This window comes from Lissotriton vulgaris, chromosome 6 (assembly GCF_964263255.1).
Source record: "Lissotriton vulgaris chromosome 6, aLisVul1.2, whole genome shotgun sequence".
In the NCBI taxonomy this organism is placed as follows: domain Eukaryota; kingdom Metazoa; phylum Chordata; class Amphibia; order Caudata; family Salamandridae; genus Lissotriton; species Lissotriton vulgaris.
This window is the reverse complement of record NC_141694.1, coordinates 200,195,993-200,216,138: the sequence shown is the minus strand read 5'-3', so window position 1 is coordinate 200,216,138 and position 20,146 is coordinate 200,195,993. Positions and strand designations below refer to the sequence as shown.

The 20,146-nt window shown below is 45.8% G+C and overlaps 1 protein-coding gene across 3 annotated transcripts in view; it reads left to right on the top strand.

Moving 5' to 3' along the window:
* PLA2G7 (phospholipase A2 group VII) overlaps positions 1-20,146 on the top strand; it is a 345,622-nt gene that overhangs the window by 243,495 nt on the left and 81,981 nt on the right. For all 3 annotated transcript variants that reach the window (XM_086926243.1, XM_086926241.1, XM_086926242.1), the window contains exons 7-9: positions 6,429-6,542; positions 7,481-7,572; positions 7,680-7,850. In XM_086926243.1, coding sequence (XP_086782369.1) covers positions 6,429-6,542; positions 7,481-7,572; positions 7,680-7,850 — 377 coding nt within the window. The remainder of the gene's footprint in view (positions 1-6,428; positions 6,543-7,480; positions 7,573-7,679; positions 7,851-20,146) is intronic.

Below are 20,146 nucleotides of genomic sequence, written 5' to 3'. Positions count from 1 at the left end.
TGGACATGCCGTTCGATGGCTGTCATCTGTTTGGTGACAAGGTGGACCACGCGCTGGAACGCTTCAAGGACTCCAGGGTCACGGCAAAGTCCTTGGGTCTCTCGACCCAACGGCGGGGTCAGGCCACATCTCCCCCCGCAGCATCTGCCTCAAAATCCTCCTAGTCCGTGCTTTCAGGCCCACGTGACGCCAGTGGGTGGCAGGGTTCGCCATCACCACGCCCGCTGGCGCACGATCACATCGGACAGGTGGGTGCTGCAAATCGTCCGAAGGGGCTACTCCCTCCCCTTCGAGACCACTCCTCCAGCCATGCCACCGCAGAACCACCGTGTGTCGGGGACCACTTGCAACTTCTGCAGGAGGAAGTTACGGCCCTCTTGGCCAAGGGGGCCATCGAGCGCGTTCCTGGGCCAGAAGTAGGACGTGGTTGCTATTCCCACTACTTTCTGGTACCCAAGAAGGACAAAGGGGGCCTACGTCCTATCTTGGATCTAAGGAACGTCAACGGCTTCCTCCGGAAGGAGAAGTTCAAGATGTTGACTTTGGCTCAGGTCTTGGCTGCCCTAGACCCGCAAGACTGGATGGTAGCGTTGGACTTGCAGGATGCGTATTTTCACATCCCCGTCCTGCCGGCCCACCGGCGTTACCTGCGGTTCACGGTAGGCCAGGAGCACTTTCAGTTTATCGTGCTCCCCTTCGGCCTTACCAGTGCCCCACGGGTGTTCACAAAGGTGTTGGCGGTGGTCGCAGCCCATCTGCGCAGGTTAGGGGTTTCAGTCTTCCCCTACCTAGACGACTGGTTGTTGAAGGCGGGCTCGCCCCAGACAGTCGTCCACCACCTCCAGATGACGGCAGACCTCTTGCACGGCCTGGGGTTCTCCATCAATGTGCCAAATTCACACCTGTGTCCCTCTCAAAAGCTCCTTTTCATCGGAGCGGTTCTGGACTCGGCGCAGTTTCGGGTTTATCCTCCGGAACGGCGGATCCGGGATATTCAGGCGTTGATTCCCATCTTTCAGCCGCTATCCCAGGTTTCGGTCAGGTTGACGCTGCGGCTGCTGGGGCTGATGGCTTCCTGCATCCTTCTGGTGCATCACGCCCGGTGGCGGATGCGGGCTCTGCAGTGGGACCTGAAGTTTCAGTGGGCCCAGCATCAGGGCACTGCGAGACAACTGCAGTGGTGGCTTACGGACCGCGATTGGGTCAGGGGCAAGTCCCTCTCCCTTCCCCAACCGGAGCACGTTGTCGTGACGGACGCGTCCCTCCAGGGCTGGGGAGGCCACTTGGGAGTGGCGAAGATCAGAGGCATCTGGTCTCCGGCGGAGTCCCGGCTCCATATAAACCTGTTGGAGCTGCGGGCGATTCGTCTAGCACTGAAGGCATTCCTCCCCTTTGTCAACGGGAGTGTAGTGCAGGTGTTCACGGACAACACCACCGCCATGTGGTACTGCAACAAACAAGGCGGGGTGGGGTCGTGGACCCTTTGCCAGGAGGCTCTGCGCCTCTGGCAGTGGCTGGAACGTCAGGGCGTGACTCTGACGGTTCAACACCTGGCAGGTTCTCTGACCGCCAGGGCGGACGAACTCAGCCGTCGGTGCTCGATGGATCACGAATGGTGTCTGAACTCGGACGTGGCGCAAGGCCTCTTTCGGCAATGGGGAGAGCCTTGGTTAGATCTATTCGCCACAGAAGAGAACGCGCAATGTCATCAGTTCTGCGCGTTGGAGTTTCCAAGACGGCACTCGCACGGCGACGCCTTTCGGCGCGAGTGGAGTTGCGGTCTGTTATACGCCTTTCCGCCTATACCACTTCTGCCCAGAGTGCTGAAGAAGATCAGGCGCGACCGGGCCCAAGTTATTCTTGTGGCTCCGGACTGGGCTCGAAGGTACTGGTATCCCGAGCTACTCAGCATGTCAGTCGGTCCCCCGATCCGCCTGCCCCTTCAGGAGGACCTTCTGTCGCAGCAACAGGGGACGGTCCTCCACCTGAACCTGTCCAGCCTCCACCTCCATGCGTGGAGATTGAGCGGCGGCAGTTGAGGCCATTTGACTTGCCTCCTGAAGTCTGTAATGTAATTCTGGCAGCCAGGCGTCCCTCCACGAAATCGGTATACGCCTGTCGGTGGAACAAGTTTGTGGCATGGTGCGCAGCAAATGCTGTGGATCCTCTTTCTGCCCCTCTCTCCGAGGTTCTTCTGTTCCTTCTCTCTCTTGCCCAGCAGGGCTCCGCTCTGGGCACTATCAAGGGCTACCTTTCTGCCCTTTCAGCCTTTCTTAGGCTTCCTGATCAGCCTTCTTTGTTCAAGTCCCCAATTGTAACGAGATTCTTGAAGGGCATCACACACATGTATCCACCTGTTCCGTTTGTGATGCCTCAGTGGGACTTGAACCTGGTTCTAACCTTTTTAATGTGTGCTCCCTTTGAGCCCCTTCATTCTTGCCCTCTCCGTCTCCTGACTTTAAAGACGGCTTTCCTGGTTGCCATCATCTCTGCCAGGAGGGTGAGTGAGCTCCAGGCTCTTTCTGTCAAACCTCCTTTCTTGTCCATCCACCCTGACAAGGTGGTTCTGAGGACTAGACCTTCTTTCCTGCCCAAAGTAGTTTCTGCTTTCCATCACCCTCCCTTCCTTCTTCCCGCCTCCGCATCCTTCAAAGGATGAAGAGCGGCTCCATCGTCTGGAACCAAAACGTGCGCTTTCATTTTACATGGATCGCACACGCCAGTTCCGGGTGGATGACCAACTGTTTGTTGGCTACGTGGGTGCGAAGAAGGGATGGGCGGTACATAAACGGACCATCTCACGGTGGGTCGTTCTCTGCATCAAAGCGTGCTACTCTTTGGAGGGAAGGAGCCTCCTGTTGGGCTGAGGGCCCATTCCACTCGGGCCACGGCGGCTACTACTGCCCTGGGCCAAGGAGTCCCCTTGCAGGACATTTGCCAAGCGGCTACGTGGGCCTCGCTGCACACCTTTGCGAGGCACTACTGCCTGGACAGTCAAGTCCGGAGGGATGGCTTCTTTGGCCGTTCTGTCCTCCAGGACTTTCTGGTGTAGGAATGTATTGGTTCGCAGACCCACCACCGGGGTTGGTATTGCTGGGGTGTCTATTCTAAGGTAAGGAATCTAACACTAACGTGTTTCTTTCAGATGAACAAGTTACTTACCTTCGGTAACGATATATCTGTAAGAAACATTAGTTAGTGTTAGATTCCTTACCGAACCCACCCATCCTCCCCGTTCTGCGAACTGATACCTAGGGTTAAGGTCATCCCTTTCAGGGCCCTAGTTTCAAATGGCACCAGTGTTGGTTCTCTCATGGCTCTGCGTCTTCTGGCGCGGAAAAGCTGTGTACAAAGAACTGACGTCAGCGCGCGGAGGCGGCGTCTATATACTCCAGCGACGTCATCACGGCGCACGACGCCAACGACTGACGCGGAGCCGCAGGGGACGCCTGCAGACGACGCCTACCGACGAGCAAGGGTACTGCTACGCATAAGTTTCCGGATCCAGACTGACGCCTGGGGATATTCTAAGGTAAGGAATCTAACACTAACTAATGTTTCTTACAGATATATGGTTACCGAAGGTAAGTAACTTGTTCATATGAATAATTGTAAAGCAAATGTAGACAAATAATGTTAAAGATACATTATATACGATCAGGAAATCTATTCATGGGGGTTTGAAAACTTCGTCCTCTAATGGGTGATGATGAGTAAATTTTTGGGCAGAAGCGTCTAAGAAAATAGTAATAGGTGACCACATATGTTCTCTCTTGATAAGTAAGGATAAGGGGGAAATATAGGCACAATCCAGTCAAGACGCTATACCACCAAGCTTGGAAGGATATGGTGTGGATTGTTTCCAATTTTTGGTGATTTGTTGGAACGCAATACTAATTAGTCAGTTTATAATGTCTGTATTATAGGTAAGAGTTTGCCACTGGTCAGAGAGTGAGCCCAGAAAAATGTTTAAAGGGGAATTAAGTGTGAAAAATAATAATGATTTGAGACCATATTTTCAACCAAAATTGAGGGGTATAGGGACAGGAAAATAACACATGAAATAAATCTGCATTGGACATATTACAGGACCAACGGTTCTGGGTAATTGTAGGTACAAATTTATGTAGGGATGTTGGAGTGAACATGAGTCGATTATATAAAAAGAAGAGTTTGCATAGTACTAGCCAATCTCGAAGTTATACGAATTTTGAGCCATAATTTATTCCAAAATGGAATGGACCATGAAGTATGAAAGTCATGTTCCCATTGTAATTCCACGTTGGATGTATTTCTATATTCAGTTGGTTTGTTAAGGAATTTATAAATAGAAGAAGTGCTTGGGTGCGCACTCCATATGGGAAGAATATTACCAGGAGACGATCGAGGAGGGGGTGTCCGAGATTGAGAAGATAAATACAAAAAGATAGAATTTATTTATTTATTTATTTGAGCGATTTTTAGAGCGCGCAAATACCCGAGGGTGTCTTGGCGCTATAGTTGCAGAACTCTCAAGTGGATAGGGGAGATTTAGGCTGGGAACAACCAAGTTTTTAGTTTTTTTCTGAAATTAAGCAGAGTCGGAGCAGATTTGATGTGGAGGGGGAGCGTGTTCCACAATTTGGCTGTGGCGACAGAGAAACGTTTGTCGCCCCAGTTAGCCCTTCTTGTACGAGGGACTCTTAGTAAGTGAGCTGAGGATGAACGTAATGTTCTTGGGTGTTCGAGCGGGCGGAAGGCTTGTCTTAAAAATAGAGGGCCGTGGTTGTGGATAGATTTATATGCTATGCATAAAGCTTTGAATTTAATACGACTCCTCAAACGCAGCCAGTGTAACTGTCGGATGTAAGGGGAGACAGATGCAAATTTGGGGATGGATAACAGGGTCCTGGCTGCTGCATTTTGCACTGTCTGTAGTTTGTTAAGGACCTTTTGTTGTGCGTTTAGTAGCAAGGCATTACAGTAGTCTGTTTTGGGGAACACTAATGTGCTGACTAAGGTTTTGCCTGCGGATGGAGGTAGGTAAGGGATTAGCTTTTTGATCCTTTTTAAAATGTGGAAGGAAGAGGAAACCACCGAGTTAGCATGCTGCTGGAAGGACATCTTGTTATCGAAGATAACACCTAGGTTTCGTACCTTGGTTACTGGTTCAGGAGGTTGTCCCATCTGATGTGGCCACCATTGCGGGGACCAAGTAGGTTGCAGCTTCCCGAATGTCATCACTTCTGTCTTATCAGAATTCAGTTTAAGACAGTTGGATGACATCCAGGAGCTTATTGCCTTCATTCCATTTTGGAAATTAGCTGCCACAGAAGTACCGTCATCGTATACGGACAACACCAGTTGGGTGTCGTCAGCGTATGTAGTGAGGGAGATTCCGTAGGATTTTATGACCCTCAAATCTAGATTTGGAATTTTGTAGAGTATGAGTTTGGAAGACCATAAAGTGTTTGTGCTTCAGGAAAAGTGAGAAAAGTCTCATCTGAGTAAAGCTGATGAACCCAAAGCAGACCCTGATCTCACCAAGACTTCCAGAAAATAGGTTTATTATATAATTGTTATAAGGTGATTATGCCAAATTGAGGAGTTGAGAAAGCGGTCAACATTAGAAAGATGTGAAATAATTATTGATTGAAATAATTTAAGAGAAGTGCGATGTATAGGTGAAGATAAAAAGCATGTTTTAGATGAGGACCTTGCAGACCCATTGCAGATAAGGTGGGCTGCTGCGTTTTGACCCACCTGTAGTTTAGTCACCAAGGATTCCTTAATAGACGCAAGTAAAGCATTGCCATAATCCACGCGACTCGCCACTAAGGCGAGGACTCTTCACCAGTGTAATGCACTCATATCAATAACCGCATCCCGGTAAGTCCTCACTGTGCCACTAAATGCCTGCTAGTATTGCCTTCTTGTAAACTTATTAGGTGGATAACATACTGTTTGGCCTCTTTGATTAAACTAGACCTTAGATGTGAGATTTGGTTGCCATGGTAAAAAACGCAGCAAAAAAGAAATAAATGTCTAGCGATTTTTAGCAAATGTTCCCTTAAAACGTCACAGTCAACTCATTTGTGCGTGCAGTATTGCAAATCGTTTTAGTGTCTGGGCACTTGGGAATGTAATGTACTTTGTTATAGGAAACTGGTCCTATCTTGCTCTTTTGTAGGTAATAGTTGGTATGGGAACATTAAGGTAAAATTCTTTGATCATGAAGGTTAAAAACACCCGTGTTAGAAGTGCAGTTTATTGAGTAGCTATATACAACAATAAAGCCATTTTTAGATATAATATAGTTATGAACATTTTTAAACTGTAGAAGATAATTTACTACTTGGGTCAATTTGCAGCAACGATGGCATGACAAAATGTAACAAAGTTGGCGAGGTACATCAAGTTTTTCATTAAACTTTCCGTCATCCTTTTAGGTTTTGCAAAGAGGAGAAGAATGCATCAAAGCACTGAATATCATACTTGACATTAATGCTGGAAAGCAAGTGACAAATGCATTGCATCTAAACTTTGACTGGAATACGATACAGGTGAGAAGTCAAATCATAGTCCATATTGGTTTCATCAAAATAATACTGTTCATGAGAGGATTCTCGACTAGAGCGGACGAATTTGAAGCAGGGGAACCAGGTTCGAGCCTGAGAGGAGGCTCAAGCATACTATGATTCTGGGAAAATTACTTAATCTCCCTATGCCTTTAAAAAAAAAAAGTGTGTCCGTCTGTAATGCAACTGGTGCCCATGTTCACGCTCCATAAAACTGCATTTTTTTTTTAATGAGGCGCCTCTAAGCCTCTCAAGTATAGGGCAGTCTGTTTGGAGCTAGTTATGCAGCCTTAGTAGTGGCACTGGGTTAGCCAGAACTCCACAAACAACAATAGATAAATTCATTTTCTAATTGACCGAGACTGCACCCATACCTTCAGGCCTGAGCACATCAGGCTTGACACAGAACATGGAAACAAACCGTGTCTTCAATGCAAAAGGAGAGAGCTCCCTGTGCATCATGGTCATTATTATTATTTTTTCACAAACTCCTGCTTTGGAAGTATGTGAAAAACAAAATACCAAGCGGGCCAAAAAACAACCCACGGCGGCCTGCTGGCATTCATCTGAGCTTTTAAGTTCATTCCCTGCATCGGTGGATGAACTGAGTCCGAGATTTCCCCCCCCCCAGACAGGAAGGATATCTGTCTATTTTGGACCCGAATTATCCTGTTTATAAACATTAGGTGACGTGGGCACTTTAAATGTTGTTAATATACTTTACAATGTATCACTTTATGCACTTAATGAAGGACCCGCTACATCTTAAGTCACTTATTACTAAATGTAATGCTGGTCGTCCAATTCATGTGTTGTCTGTGCTAATCAAATCTTAGTCTGTGCAATGCTGTGCAACATGACCTTCTGTTGTTCGGACAAGTCACTTCAAGTTCGCTGAATAACTTCTTGTCTCCTTTTTTCAGGGCTGTATTGACGTCAATAGGATAGCCAGCGTGGGTCATTCATTCGGCGCTGCTACAGTTGTTCAGTGTCTTGCCCAAGATGCCAGATTCAGGTTGGTTTGAAATGTCAAATACAAAAAACGGGGTGAAGGGGAGCATTATGTATACAAAATTGTGTGATGATGACATAGCTTAACATTGCAAAAGTCATGTTCTCCAGGTGTGGGATAGCCCTAGATGTCTGGATGTTTCCGCTGGGCGAGGAGGTGTATTCCGCGGTCCATCAGCCACTCTTCTTTATAAATTCTGAACGATTCCACTGGACTCGGAATATTCTGCAAATAAAAAAACTGGACTCTGCTACAGTGGACAGAAGAATGATCACTATCAAGTAAGTGTGTTTTGCTGTAGTGTATCTAACATATGTTTTAAAACTTTGTTTAACTTTAAACATACAAATATAAGGATCAATGCCCCAAGCCACCAAAACATTTGCACATACAAGAAGGTAATTTGCGGCTAAGAATCACAAATACAGAATCAAGATCTGCAGAATGCTTTGGAGTGCAAATTACACTTTGCATTGAGAATTGCCATAATAGTATGTTTAGAATAAGGGAAAAGAGCATGGCGGTTAATGACAGAGCAATGTCATAAACTCGCAGCGATTAATCTAGATGTAAAGACGGAATCCATCATTCACAAACATGACTTCAGGGGTATTATTTAGTATATTGTACATATTGAAATGAATATTTATTCACAGCCTCACTGAAATACATTGTACAAGAGTGAAGCATATCACTTGTGGCTGTAATTTGTAAGGGTGGATATATGCTTTATTACCTGTACCCATCAGATGTATTCAGTCTGATGAGTTTATCGTACTTTTACAGTGTTGACCTTCTGGAATTTAATATTTTGTGTCTCGCAACCGGAGTACTGTAATGTAGGCAATGAATACGCTATCACGCCTCAACCCTCTAACCTAATGGTGAAGGCCATCACCAAACCGTTCAACCTACTTAAGGAATCTGGGGGGTTATTATGGAGTCACTCTCCTCTACAGAAAAGTGAATCCATTTATCAAAGTATCTTTCTATATACGCAGCAATAGGTATTTTGTTCGAAGTAGGTGTGTTTGATATGTACTGGTTCATTCATTTTACATACTGCATCCCCTTATGATGAACTTTCCCCGAACTAGGTTTCCCTGATTGTCCTAACACTTTTCTGTTTAGACAATGCCAAGGTATATACACTGCAGACTCCAAAACACAGCTACGTTGTGCAGTTAGACTACAGAAAACGATAAAAATAATTTAAAAAAAATCTGCAGTGCAAATACAGCTGTCCAATACATTGGACCATTCTTCCTTAATCAAAAACTCTTGACCGAACTACCACCAAAAAGGTCACTTCACTTTTGATTGGGCCCACTGTTGACATTTCCTCTCTTAAAAAGTCAATTAAGATATGTAATCTCAATCTTGCAAAACAAAATACTTTCACCCTGAATTCCTGGAGAGCATTAAAAACCAGACTCTTCTTATTCTCATTACTGCGACTGGTTATTTTCATACATCTGTTGCACGTTGGTGGTGACCCCTTCATCCTGGGGTCACTACAAGCCGAAAACGAGCAATTGCTGCCAAAGGATGCAACCAGACCTTGGGGAGCATGCAAATCGTAACACCGGCTTCTACACTGATCTGGGAAGAGTTGCAGTACCTTTTCTTTTGCTGTCGATTCCTGGGTGGGCAGTCTTGCACCACAGCTTCTCCTAGGGTGCCTGGTCCCACCTGGGCACCCCACGTGCACTTTGCACGTGGGAGAGTAGCTCGGGGAGCCTACACCCGGCTGCTCTCAATGGCTCCCTGCCCGGCCAGCTCCCATGAGCTGCAGCGGGAACCTTCCCGTTTCTTCTGATCTGCCTGCTCTTGTGGGCAGACATGTGTAGCGCAGACGGCCAGTGGACGCATGGGGAGTGCAGTGGTGCTCCCCCCTCTTCTCCGGGGCCCAGGGATGAGGTCCTGGGTCACCACCAACTTCAAAGGCGCCCAATCGAACTCTCTGACTTCTTCATCTTCGCTGGGGCCCAGTTGTGGGGTATTGGGCCCCTGCTAACTTTGCAGGAAGCGCGACGGTGTTCCCAGGCTTTGCTTTGGGGTCAGACCCAACATTGGGGTCCTGGGCCCGTGGGCTGCTTCACAGGGAGCACAACAGCAAAATTCTTTTTCTAGGGGGGTCAGCCCCCAGGACCCTCCCCTCCCTGGGTGCACATCCGCAACTGGCGGCGAAGCCCCACTCGCTTTTTTGTCCGTTCTGTAGAGGTCAAAGGTCGCCCAACTTCAGGAAAGGAGATCTGTGGCCTTGTTGGCTGATTTTGATTATCACGTTCTTCTTCTGCTCCTAGTGGTGGGCTCTAGCTACCCAGGGCACTTTCTTCAGGCCTCCTCTTGAAGGTTGCGGGGAGCTGGCTTCCTGTGCCAGCCTTTCACCTTGCTCTCCTTCTGGATTTCTCTTCTCCCTGTGTAGAAGCCCAGCTCCTCCCCCACTGCTCCTGGCGTCACTCAGAGACAGAGGTCAGAGTCAGTCAGAGGGCTCCTCCTCCTAATTGTCCATGGGGTCAGGCTCCAGTCCCAGTCTTTCTCAGCAAAAGCACATCCCCTCGGATGTGACATCATCTGCAGTGCATTGCAGGCGCACGAGTTATAGTTAGCTGAACTAACTAACTATAACAGGGGAATTTCAATGGTTTTGTATGAGTGAAACATCCAGCTAACTATAACATGTGTGAAACCTATGTTTTTGTCAAGTGAATTTGCAAGGTTTTTAAATACTAATTCCTAACTATAATGTGCCTAAAACCTACGTTTGTTTTCAGTGAATATGTGTGTGTATATATATATATTATATATATAATTTTTTTTGTTTTTAAAGAACTTTATTCACAGCTGTTTACATCATTGCAACAGCCGGTTTTTCTGTTTTTTTTACCTGTGCATGCCTTCCCAACATACCGTAGTAACATTAAAAAAAAAAAGTACAACTATGTGACACATTGATCTTGTCCCACAAGTCTTCCGTATCTGCATCATGAGGAGATAACATATCAGCTAACAAACAACTCGCCTTCCCCCACCCTCTCCCATACTTGAACTAGTCGTCTCCTGGCCGTCAAGGTGTGATAGTCTTCTTGGAGAAAAATAGTAGTCATGTCCCACCGGTATCGCAGGCGCCAATGTGTGCTGCCTCATGGGGTGCCTGTACGTGTGGTGGTTGCTGTTGTGAATGTGACTTGGGCGTTCTGTTGTGCGTCATGTTGAGCGGGGCTTTTCCCTTTTTTAATCCTCACACTCATTGACCCCTGTTTGCGGTCGTTCCTCTTCCTCCATTGCAAGGATCATAGTCTCCCATTCCTGGGATACAGGGAATTTCCGTAGGCCCCTTGCCTCTTCCCTCCTAAGTATCGTCCCTTCCGTCCTCCCCCATTTCAGTACCTCTGCCTGCCAAAGGAGTGTATCTGGTGGTCTATGTGACTTCCATCTCATTGTTATTGTCCTAATCGCCAGTATCAGGGTCAGGTCCAGCATTTTCAGTTTAGCCTTCTGTGTTTTGGGCCTTCTGCGCAGTCCTAATAGGCAATACAGAGCCTCTACCGGCACCGGATGGTTCGTGACTGTTCAGTGTCTGACATACTCCTGACCAGTACCCTTGGAGTCGTGGGCATGACCACAACATGTGAAGGAACCCGGCTACCTCCTCCCCACAACGCAGACATGTATTAGGAGAGTTCGGGAACATTTTGTGTAACCGGTTGAGGGTCAAATAAGCTCTATGCAGGACCATCATCTGTATGAATCGGAATCGGACATTGCGCGATACTCGCCTAGGGTGTTCTAGTATTGTGGTCCAGTCCTTCTCTGATAGGACCTGAACCGTGTTGTGTGCCCAAGTTTAATGAAGAGTGTTAAGTGAAACTGCAGCGTGTGCCCGAACTCCCGTGTACAGCCAGCGTACTAGATGCCCTCCTGAACCCATGAGATACAGTAAGTGTACCAATTGGTGTTGTGACGGCTGTAGGCGCTGATGCGCCCATCTGTGTTGTATATAGTGTGTGATCGTGGCGTGCAGCAAGTACATTCGGGGGGGAGCGCCAGTGGCCTGCACAAAGGCTTCATGAGTCAGGAGATGGTCGTCGCCGAATAAATCACCTACAACCTCCACCCCCGATTCCTGCTAAGGGCGCAGTGCTCTAGTTGTAAATCTGCCTTGTGGTGTCGGGATGCCCAGCAAAGGAATGTTGGCCGCGTACGCCTCCGTCGAGGCAGTGTATGCCAAGGCCTTTCGCCAGATTCTCAGAGCTGTGCGCAGAAACGGGTGGCACTCCGTAGGGATGTGGCTTCTTGGGAGTAACAGGGCATGTAGTTCACCCCTTCCCAGTCTGTCAGGTGTGTATTCTATTTCGTGAAGGTTCCGCCCTGCCGTCCAATAGGAAAGCCACTGAAGTTGGCCAGCATAATAGTAACCTCTAAAGTCCGGGGCCCCCATCCCACCAATTCTAGTCCCTAGTTGTAGCTTACGCAGCCCTATTCGACGCCTTCCAGATCAGGGTGATTAGAAAAGAATTGAGTGTATCGAAGATAGATTGCGGCAGGAGCACAGGAAGGTTAACGAAGAAATACAATAGTCGGGGGAGCATTACCATTTTGGAGAGTGCGATTCTGCCCATGACTGATAGTGGTAGCGTCGTCCAGAACCCCACAGAGGCTCGAAGGCTTGCTATAGCTTTCTTGATGATCCTCTCGATCTGATCTTCCTGCCGCCTATATACCTGTATTCCAAGATATTTAAATGGATCAGTCGCTATTGGGATATTGTGGGCGCCAAACGAAATCACGCCTGGGTCTGGGGTATCACGGAAGTAGTAACCATTCGATTTCACTGGATTTATAGTTAGGCCCGAGATGGCGGAGAATCTCTCAAAGATTCCATAGATGGGGGCATGATCCGCTTCTAGGTCACGGAGGAACAGTAAAATATCGTCAGCGTACATGGACAGTAGGTGGTGGGTGCCGCCGCTTGGTATTCCTCTGTGCCCCATCTCGGTCCGTAAGCCTATGGCCAGAGGTTCCAGTGCTAGCACGAATAACAGGGACAATGGGCATCCCTGTCTGGTGCCTCGGTGGATTATGTACCGATCTGAAATATGGCGCCCTGTGCGCGCCCTTGCTAAGGGAGCGGTATAGAGCAGTCTAATCCATGCCAGGAGGGAGGCCGGAAGGCCAAACCTCTCCAATTTCATATTCTAATTCAAACTCAAGGCCCTTTATCAAGCCTTTTTTGTTGTAACTACTGTTGCAGGAATTCTGCTCCTTCACAGAGCTGTGCATAAAGACTTAGAACCTCAATGAATTACAGTGTACCAAAACCCACCTTAGTACCCAAACCCCCTTCCAGACTAGCAATCAGTGACTCATTGGTTCTTCGTCCTATAGCAAAAACACCAATGACTAGTCAACCCAGAACATGCGACTTTGATTACCTCCGGTAAGGTGGATAAAAAGAGCACTCTTTTGTTATAGTCTTACAGCAGTGCAAAACCAGGAGTAAATAAAGACACGTGCAAGTTTGAAATGTTTATTTCTAGCACCGTAATCTCATGCACATTACCTTAGATAATACAGCCAAACATATTATCAGAAACAAGGTTGTCAGCATTGTTACTATTCCATAAAATACAAAGGGAGAAAGCATCTTATATTGCTAAACGGAAACAGGTTTAAAATATACCTACATTTCACCCTCCCTACCTACCAGGTTAGTTTATAACTACAGAACGTCTCATAGGATTACATGGATGGCCCCATACCTCTGGTACTCAGCAGTAGTGGATCACATTGAGTTCTGCACAAACTGTCAGGAGACCAATGTTCTTCAACTGTGTCTAATTATGCCTCCACAATACATTATTAAACGCGCCAATATCAGACGTGGCCACAGCTGCACATGTGTTATAGGTCGAACGTGCGAGGATCATTCCGAATAAGACACAGTATCCAAGATAACCTTGATGTTCCATACTCTCACTATACACACTAAACTAGCGAGGCAGTCTAGAAATGTAGCATAACAAACTATTCTCATGTGAAACAAAATACTCCGCCTTCTCTAAACAATATCACAAGTGCGTGTCGTGTGAAAAACAGAGCAGGAAAGCAAAAATGGCGTTTAACCTTCGAATGAACCCATGCTAACTTAACACTGTGTGAGTGCAAGGCTCAGCCCACAACACCCTCCCTCGATAGAACCATGTGATATAAACGTGGGCGAATTAGGAACGCAGAGTCCAAGCCTGAAAAGCAGAGTCAAGTTCAAATTTCCATAAAAAATTATTCACTGTTTGATAGGAAACCGTGACTAAATAATGAAGAATAGGTACAAAAATCAAAGTCTTAATCCAACAGCGTATAAGCACAGTATGTAGCAACAGCCTCCAAGAGGAAGTCATTGTTCTCATCTGAAAACATTTCAGCCATCCAATTCAATAGTGAGAATGAACATACATGTTCCTCAACGACCGGAGCCTCTATCGCCATCGGAGGGAAACTCAAGTCATCTTCAATGTAACTGCGTGCCACGAAGTCATGCGCCGCTGCAAAAACATTCCAACGTCCCCTTACTCCATGTATCGCTGCTAAGGCCATAATCCCACCGCCAGAACAGAGCAAGTCATGAACCACTAAGGGCTCATCAGCTGGTCATAATCCGCGTTGGGAGACACCATACTTCAGACACACAAATCCAGGGCCCAATCGAAATCGCAGCTCAGGCAATGGAAGACAGGTTGAACGCATGTGAAAAAGGAAAATCGAAACTATAATCCATAAGTTGCACTCAATGTTGCCAGAGGCAGCGCTCCATAAAACTAAGCATTCGGTTGCGGAACAGCAACAGCCGGGACATATTGTTGTGTGCTGCAGGATGTGCATCCATATTGAAGTAAACAAATTATTAAAAGCACACCGGCAGCCAATGCGAGTATTAAGCGGAATTCCCCAAAGATGCTGGAAAACTTCGAATGAAAAAATGCAGAGAAGACACAAAATATACTTTGAAAAGAAATCACAAGACCACTGCTTCTAACTTTAAAAGTGTAAGGTAACCCCGTTGTCAAGGACGCATTAAAGATACTCTGAATTAACTCCACAAAATACAGAGGCACGTCTGTATTTAATAAGTCATACTTCTGTGCGGGTGTTTGCTACATGAAGACAAATGTTTCTCTAGCAGATGTGAGAGCGACCTCTTTTTGAGACAATAGCGCTCTTAGACGGCTCATTTCGTTGACTCTTCTTTCAAGGTCGGAATCGACGGCCAGATGGAAACCTCCAGCTTCCCATGCAGAGGAGTAAACACAACTTTTTTTTATAGCAAACCACACGCTCAGTTACCGTAATCATGTAACCGATGCCTGCTAACATTGCACAACAATCTGCATTATTTCAAATTAAATAACTCGCGTTTCCAGTAAACTGAACGTTGGTATGATAGCAGGTGTCGCAGTGCCTTTCAAAACTCAGGCCAAATTAGGCGCATCTTCATTACAAGAGCCATGCAATTGTATGTGTCTACAAATTAAGGAGTGATCTGGTGCTATTGTGCAATCCTCGCCATTCACATAGACTTCTTTTCCCTCCCTCAGGCACCTATATATAAATGATAATAACCAGGCTTCATGCAGATAAGCGCTGCCTAAAGATCCATATCTGCCTATAGCATAGTATTTCATGCAAACCCCAAACTTAAACAGGCTAAAAAGTAACTTTATGATACTGTGGATAAGCCACACAGCTGAACCGGATCTCCAGTGAGTGACCATTTGTAACCATTATCATAGCGCGCCCTGTGCTCTGATTTGACAGTGAGCTAGTGATCGTAGCATAGTTTGTACTGCTAATCATTCTCAGCATACGCTACGAATACGTTTTCACGTTAAACGTCGCATCAAAGCTTCCGTGTGACGTCATGTACGGTGCCCCGTACGCAAAGACACAAATGTTTTTAATTGTTTAAAAACATATATTTATGTATTTATTGAACATACTAACAGAACACATTATCTAGGATAAATATGAAAACATTTTTTTTAAGTTCCAATAATCCTATATTACTTTTAAAAGCAATTACACCAATCGCGGTGAAACATCATGCGTACTCATCGTAAGAGCACTGTAATCACAGCGTAAGCGTACGCAAAGCCATGTGACTTTAAAAGAAGAGATTTGATTGGTTCATAACACTTCCTATTACAACTGTTGAAACTTCCGTCCCATTTTAATAATTCTACTTTGACTTTCTAAAAAGAAGCATCTCTTCTGAGAATCTTGTCAAATAGAACGAAGTTTACCATAATAACAGCAATGGACTCATCTTCCAGCCATTCTTCAGAGGAATATTTCATTCCTAAAGAACCTCCAAAGAAGAGGAAAGAATCTCTAATTTGGCAGTTTTTTACTTTTCCAGATGTGCAAAAAAAGGTTAATGCTCCAAAAGTAACCTGTAAAATGTTCCAAACTCGTTCAAGGGGTGATCCATCTCAAAAATACTCCTTTGGCACAGCAAATATGGAGCGACACGTGAAGAACTTACACCCCAACAACTTTGCTTGAGCTGCAACACAGAGGTTGAAGGACAACCCACCTGTTACTGCACCAAGCACATCAACTGCTGCTGCACCAGCATTTTCAGCAAACAGTCCACACCCACAAATTCATCCTGATTTTGCTCAAGTTAAAATTCTATACATTTATTGCAATAAACTTTTGTGTTATGGGATAAAACGCAGGAAGCAGGAGCATCGCTGTCCTCGACATTACTTTTTTTTCATTCTTTTGTTCCGATTGGACGCTTCCAAGCCCCCCATTATAGAAAAAATTGCCCCCGGGATTTCGCTCCCCCCCCCCCTGGGAGCTAATTAAGAATAAAACTAACTTCTGGGTTTTTTTCGTTGTCCACCGCGTACAAGTACAATACGCGTACAATCAATTTTTGTTTTTTTATTTAAAAAAAAAAAACAATTGCAACTTAAGATCTATGTGAGACCCCCTGAGCAGGCCTAGAGGGTCAACCAGTTTCTACCCTGCCCCCTTTCCTTATTTTTCAACTTTGTTTTACTGTTTTCTTGTGACTCAGTGCTACCGAGGCACAAGATGGCTGCCAACACTTCCTGGTTTGGAGTGTTGACAGACAGTTGACATCCAATCAGCATGCAGCTCATGCTCGTAATTGTACGGATTTCTGTACGGGTGCTGTACTTCGTCTCTAGATATCGCTATGATTGTACTTTTGATTTTCTCAGGAACTACTGGTTTTACACCATTTAACAAAAAGCACAATCTGCGAACCGAACTCTACATCTCTGCCAAATTTGGTGTAATTCCGTTCGGGCTGTAGCCCTGGTTAAAGGTCCCTATGGAAAATTGCATGGGGAAACCCCGTTTTGGGACCACCCTTTTTTCACGGCCCCCACTGGATGAATCACCCCCAAACTTTCAGGGAAGGAGCGGAGCAGGCCATTTTCTTGGAGAAATTCCCGAAGATTCGTCCACCAGCGCCAACGTTATTCCACCTAGAATGTTGTGGATTTCCTATGGAAACTAGGTCCTAACTATAAGTACCTACTGGCGACTGCCAGTAGGAGATATATAATTTCTCAGGCTTCTCAATAAAGCATCTGGTTTTGTATGAAGGTATATGTACGCACTGTGCCTTGATGCCCGCTGGGCTAAGTTCGCGCATTACAAATTAAATTTCATTCATTCATGTATATGTGTTCCTGTTCCGTCAATGGGTGACCGAAGCACACCAGGTGCGGACCTCCAGGCCAACCTAGTCACTGCAGCGAAAGGATTCTTTCAAAAAGAAGATGCAAATCCTCAAATAGGTGGCAGAGTGAAATTTTTATTTAAATTAAAGGACAAATGTCATATATATATATATATATATATATATATATATATATTTTCAAAGTCCGCTCTGACGTGCTGCCTGCGGCCCCGAGGGAGGTGGCACCAATGCCGGCCGAGCACGCCGGTAATTGTAATCCCAAAAGTTCCAAAGTAGTAGTGCTCTCAGATCACAAAACAAACGCGACTCCACTGCAACTCCAAGGGTGTTTATTCACCTAACAACATGTTTCGGCTGTGGACAGCCTTGATCACGTTAGGTTGTGTGTCAGTTTCAAACATTAATAAAGAGTTCGAGTGAAAAACATAGAAATGGGACTTCCAAATTCGGTATACATCGCTAGTCATGAAAGCTATGAAACCAATGTAAAATTGAATTCAAATTACATTATTGAGGTCCAGCAGACTGCCCAGAATACTTTACAAAATAGAATAAACAAACCGCTGTGGCGCCAATTTGCATACATTTTCAAATTAACGAAAATACGTGCTTCTAAATAGTGTATACCCTCGGCATGCCATGATTGCCAAAAACTCTGCATTTCGAGTTAAGTAGGTAACACAGTAGTGAAATACATGTTAACAACATAATGTGGCATTGGCGGCGCCATGTTTGTAGTTTCTATGCCACAAAGAGATGAAGAACTTATACGCGCTGGCAATTGAAATCGCAAATAACAACAAATGAAAACAAGACGACGCCGAAGTCATGCACGTCATGCAGCGTGCATCATTGATTCAAAAGGGGCCATTCAGCAGGAATAGTGCAAGCATAAGCGCTAGCAGTAAAATACATTGCAAGTCAAAACTGTTCAATACATGAAATGCATAACACAAGAGACAACATTAAATCATAGTGTGCCCTGGCAAAAATTAATGACGGTGCAAATGGAAGTACTAACCAGTACCCCTTACTGTGTGTGTGAGATACACATAAAGAAACAGGGCAGGACTTGCTAATGTTACCTGCGCGAAATGCAGTTGTGCCGGGAGCGACTAAGCATCAAGGTGAATGTCAAATACGTTCACAATGATGTATAAAATATAGCTCATGAGAAAGACTTGTGTCCCGAATAACCTCTAAGCGTCACAAGAGGGGCCTGCAAGAGGACACATCCTAGCGGAAGAGTCAGGAGTCCAAAAGAGAGAAAAAGCCCCAATTCCAGGGCTTACTGTGCTCATAAGAAACTGACGTGCTGACAGAAGAGTGAGTGGCCGTGCTCATGAATGAAGTCAAATGATTTCCGTGTAACTGGAAACCTCAAATAAGTGCAGTGGTGACGAGATCCGGTACTGGGTGCCAATCTATAAAAAACATGAGAGAACAGAGTCAGGACTCAACATGTTGGATAAAAACTCACTGCGAGCATCAAAACGAGAATAAACAGTGCAGTAATGGATGGAAGAGAACACAAGCAGAGAATATGCATGTTATAACAACTTACAAATAGTACCAGCAGAGCACATGAGTATCAGGAAGTGACAAAGAGGAGTTATTCCCTAAGATGTACTGCCAACTCCTCATCCTGGTTCAATCCTCCTGGGGTCTTACTCTGAAACTCCATAATGTACTTAGACTCTTTTTGTCTTAGTTTCAAAGTCCTGTCTCCTCCCCGGGGGTTTCTTTCAAGTTGCTCAAGTACATGAAAACTCATCTGGGCTGGGTTAGAGAAATGTTGTTCTGCGAAATGTCTAGCTACCGGGTATTTCTCATTTCTGTTGACAATGGCCCGGTAGTGTTCAAGGACACGGTTCTTGGCCTGTTTGGTACTGCTGCCTATGTACCACAGGCCGCACGGACATTCAATGACATAGACAACGAATGTTGTGCTGCAGGTTAAGAATTGTTTGAGTTCCTTTTTGACCCCATTGTACTCAACCGATTTCTTATGAGTACTGTATCTACACGCCTTGCAGTGGCCACAGGGAAAGAAACCAAACAATCCTAAATTCTGTGCTTTGGGGTAGTGCGTGATGTCACTTTTCACTACCATATCCCGTATGGATCTACCCTTCCTGCAGGTTATCAAGGGTCTGTTGGAAATGCCTTTGCCGATCACACTGTCAGCAGTGAGAATGTTCCAATTCTGGGATATGACTTTCTGTATTTGTTTGGACTCAGTGTTGTATGTGAGGATGAGACGGGTATGTTCCTCCTCACATAACACGTTGGGAGTCTTTTCTTCTAGAGTTTCTAACCTGGAAATCTCATCCGCCCGGGTTTTGGCCTTTCTTATTACCCAGGCAGGATAGCCTCTGTCCCTGAATCTGGATATCATTTCTAGGCTGACTTGTTCATATACCTCATTCGTGCTGCATTCCTTTTTGCCCTGAGCAGTTCACCATACGGGATGCTCCATTTCAGAGTCTCAGGATGACTGCTCCGAGCATGAAGGATGCTGTTTCCTGCAGTGGACTTTCTGAACAAACTGGTTTGGAGTTGGCCTCTAATCACCTCTACTTTCACATCAAGATATTCTGCCGCGGTGCTGCTGATGTGACTGGTGAGTACGATGTTCAAATTGTTGTCATTCAAATTTCTGACAAAATCTTGTGCCATGTCAGCGGAACCCCTCCAGATTACGAAGAGGTCGTCAATGTAACGCCACCATGTATTGACATGTTGCCAATACACTGTGAGATTGGGGTCAGAGCGAATGCTTTGCTCCCAGTGCCCCAGGAAGAGGTTCACAAAACTGGGAAAACTGGGAGCAAA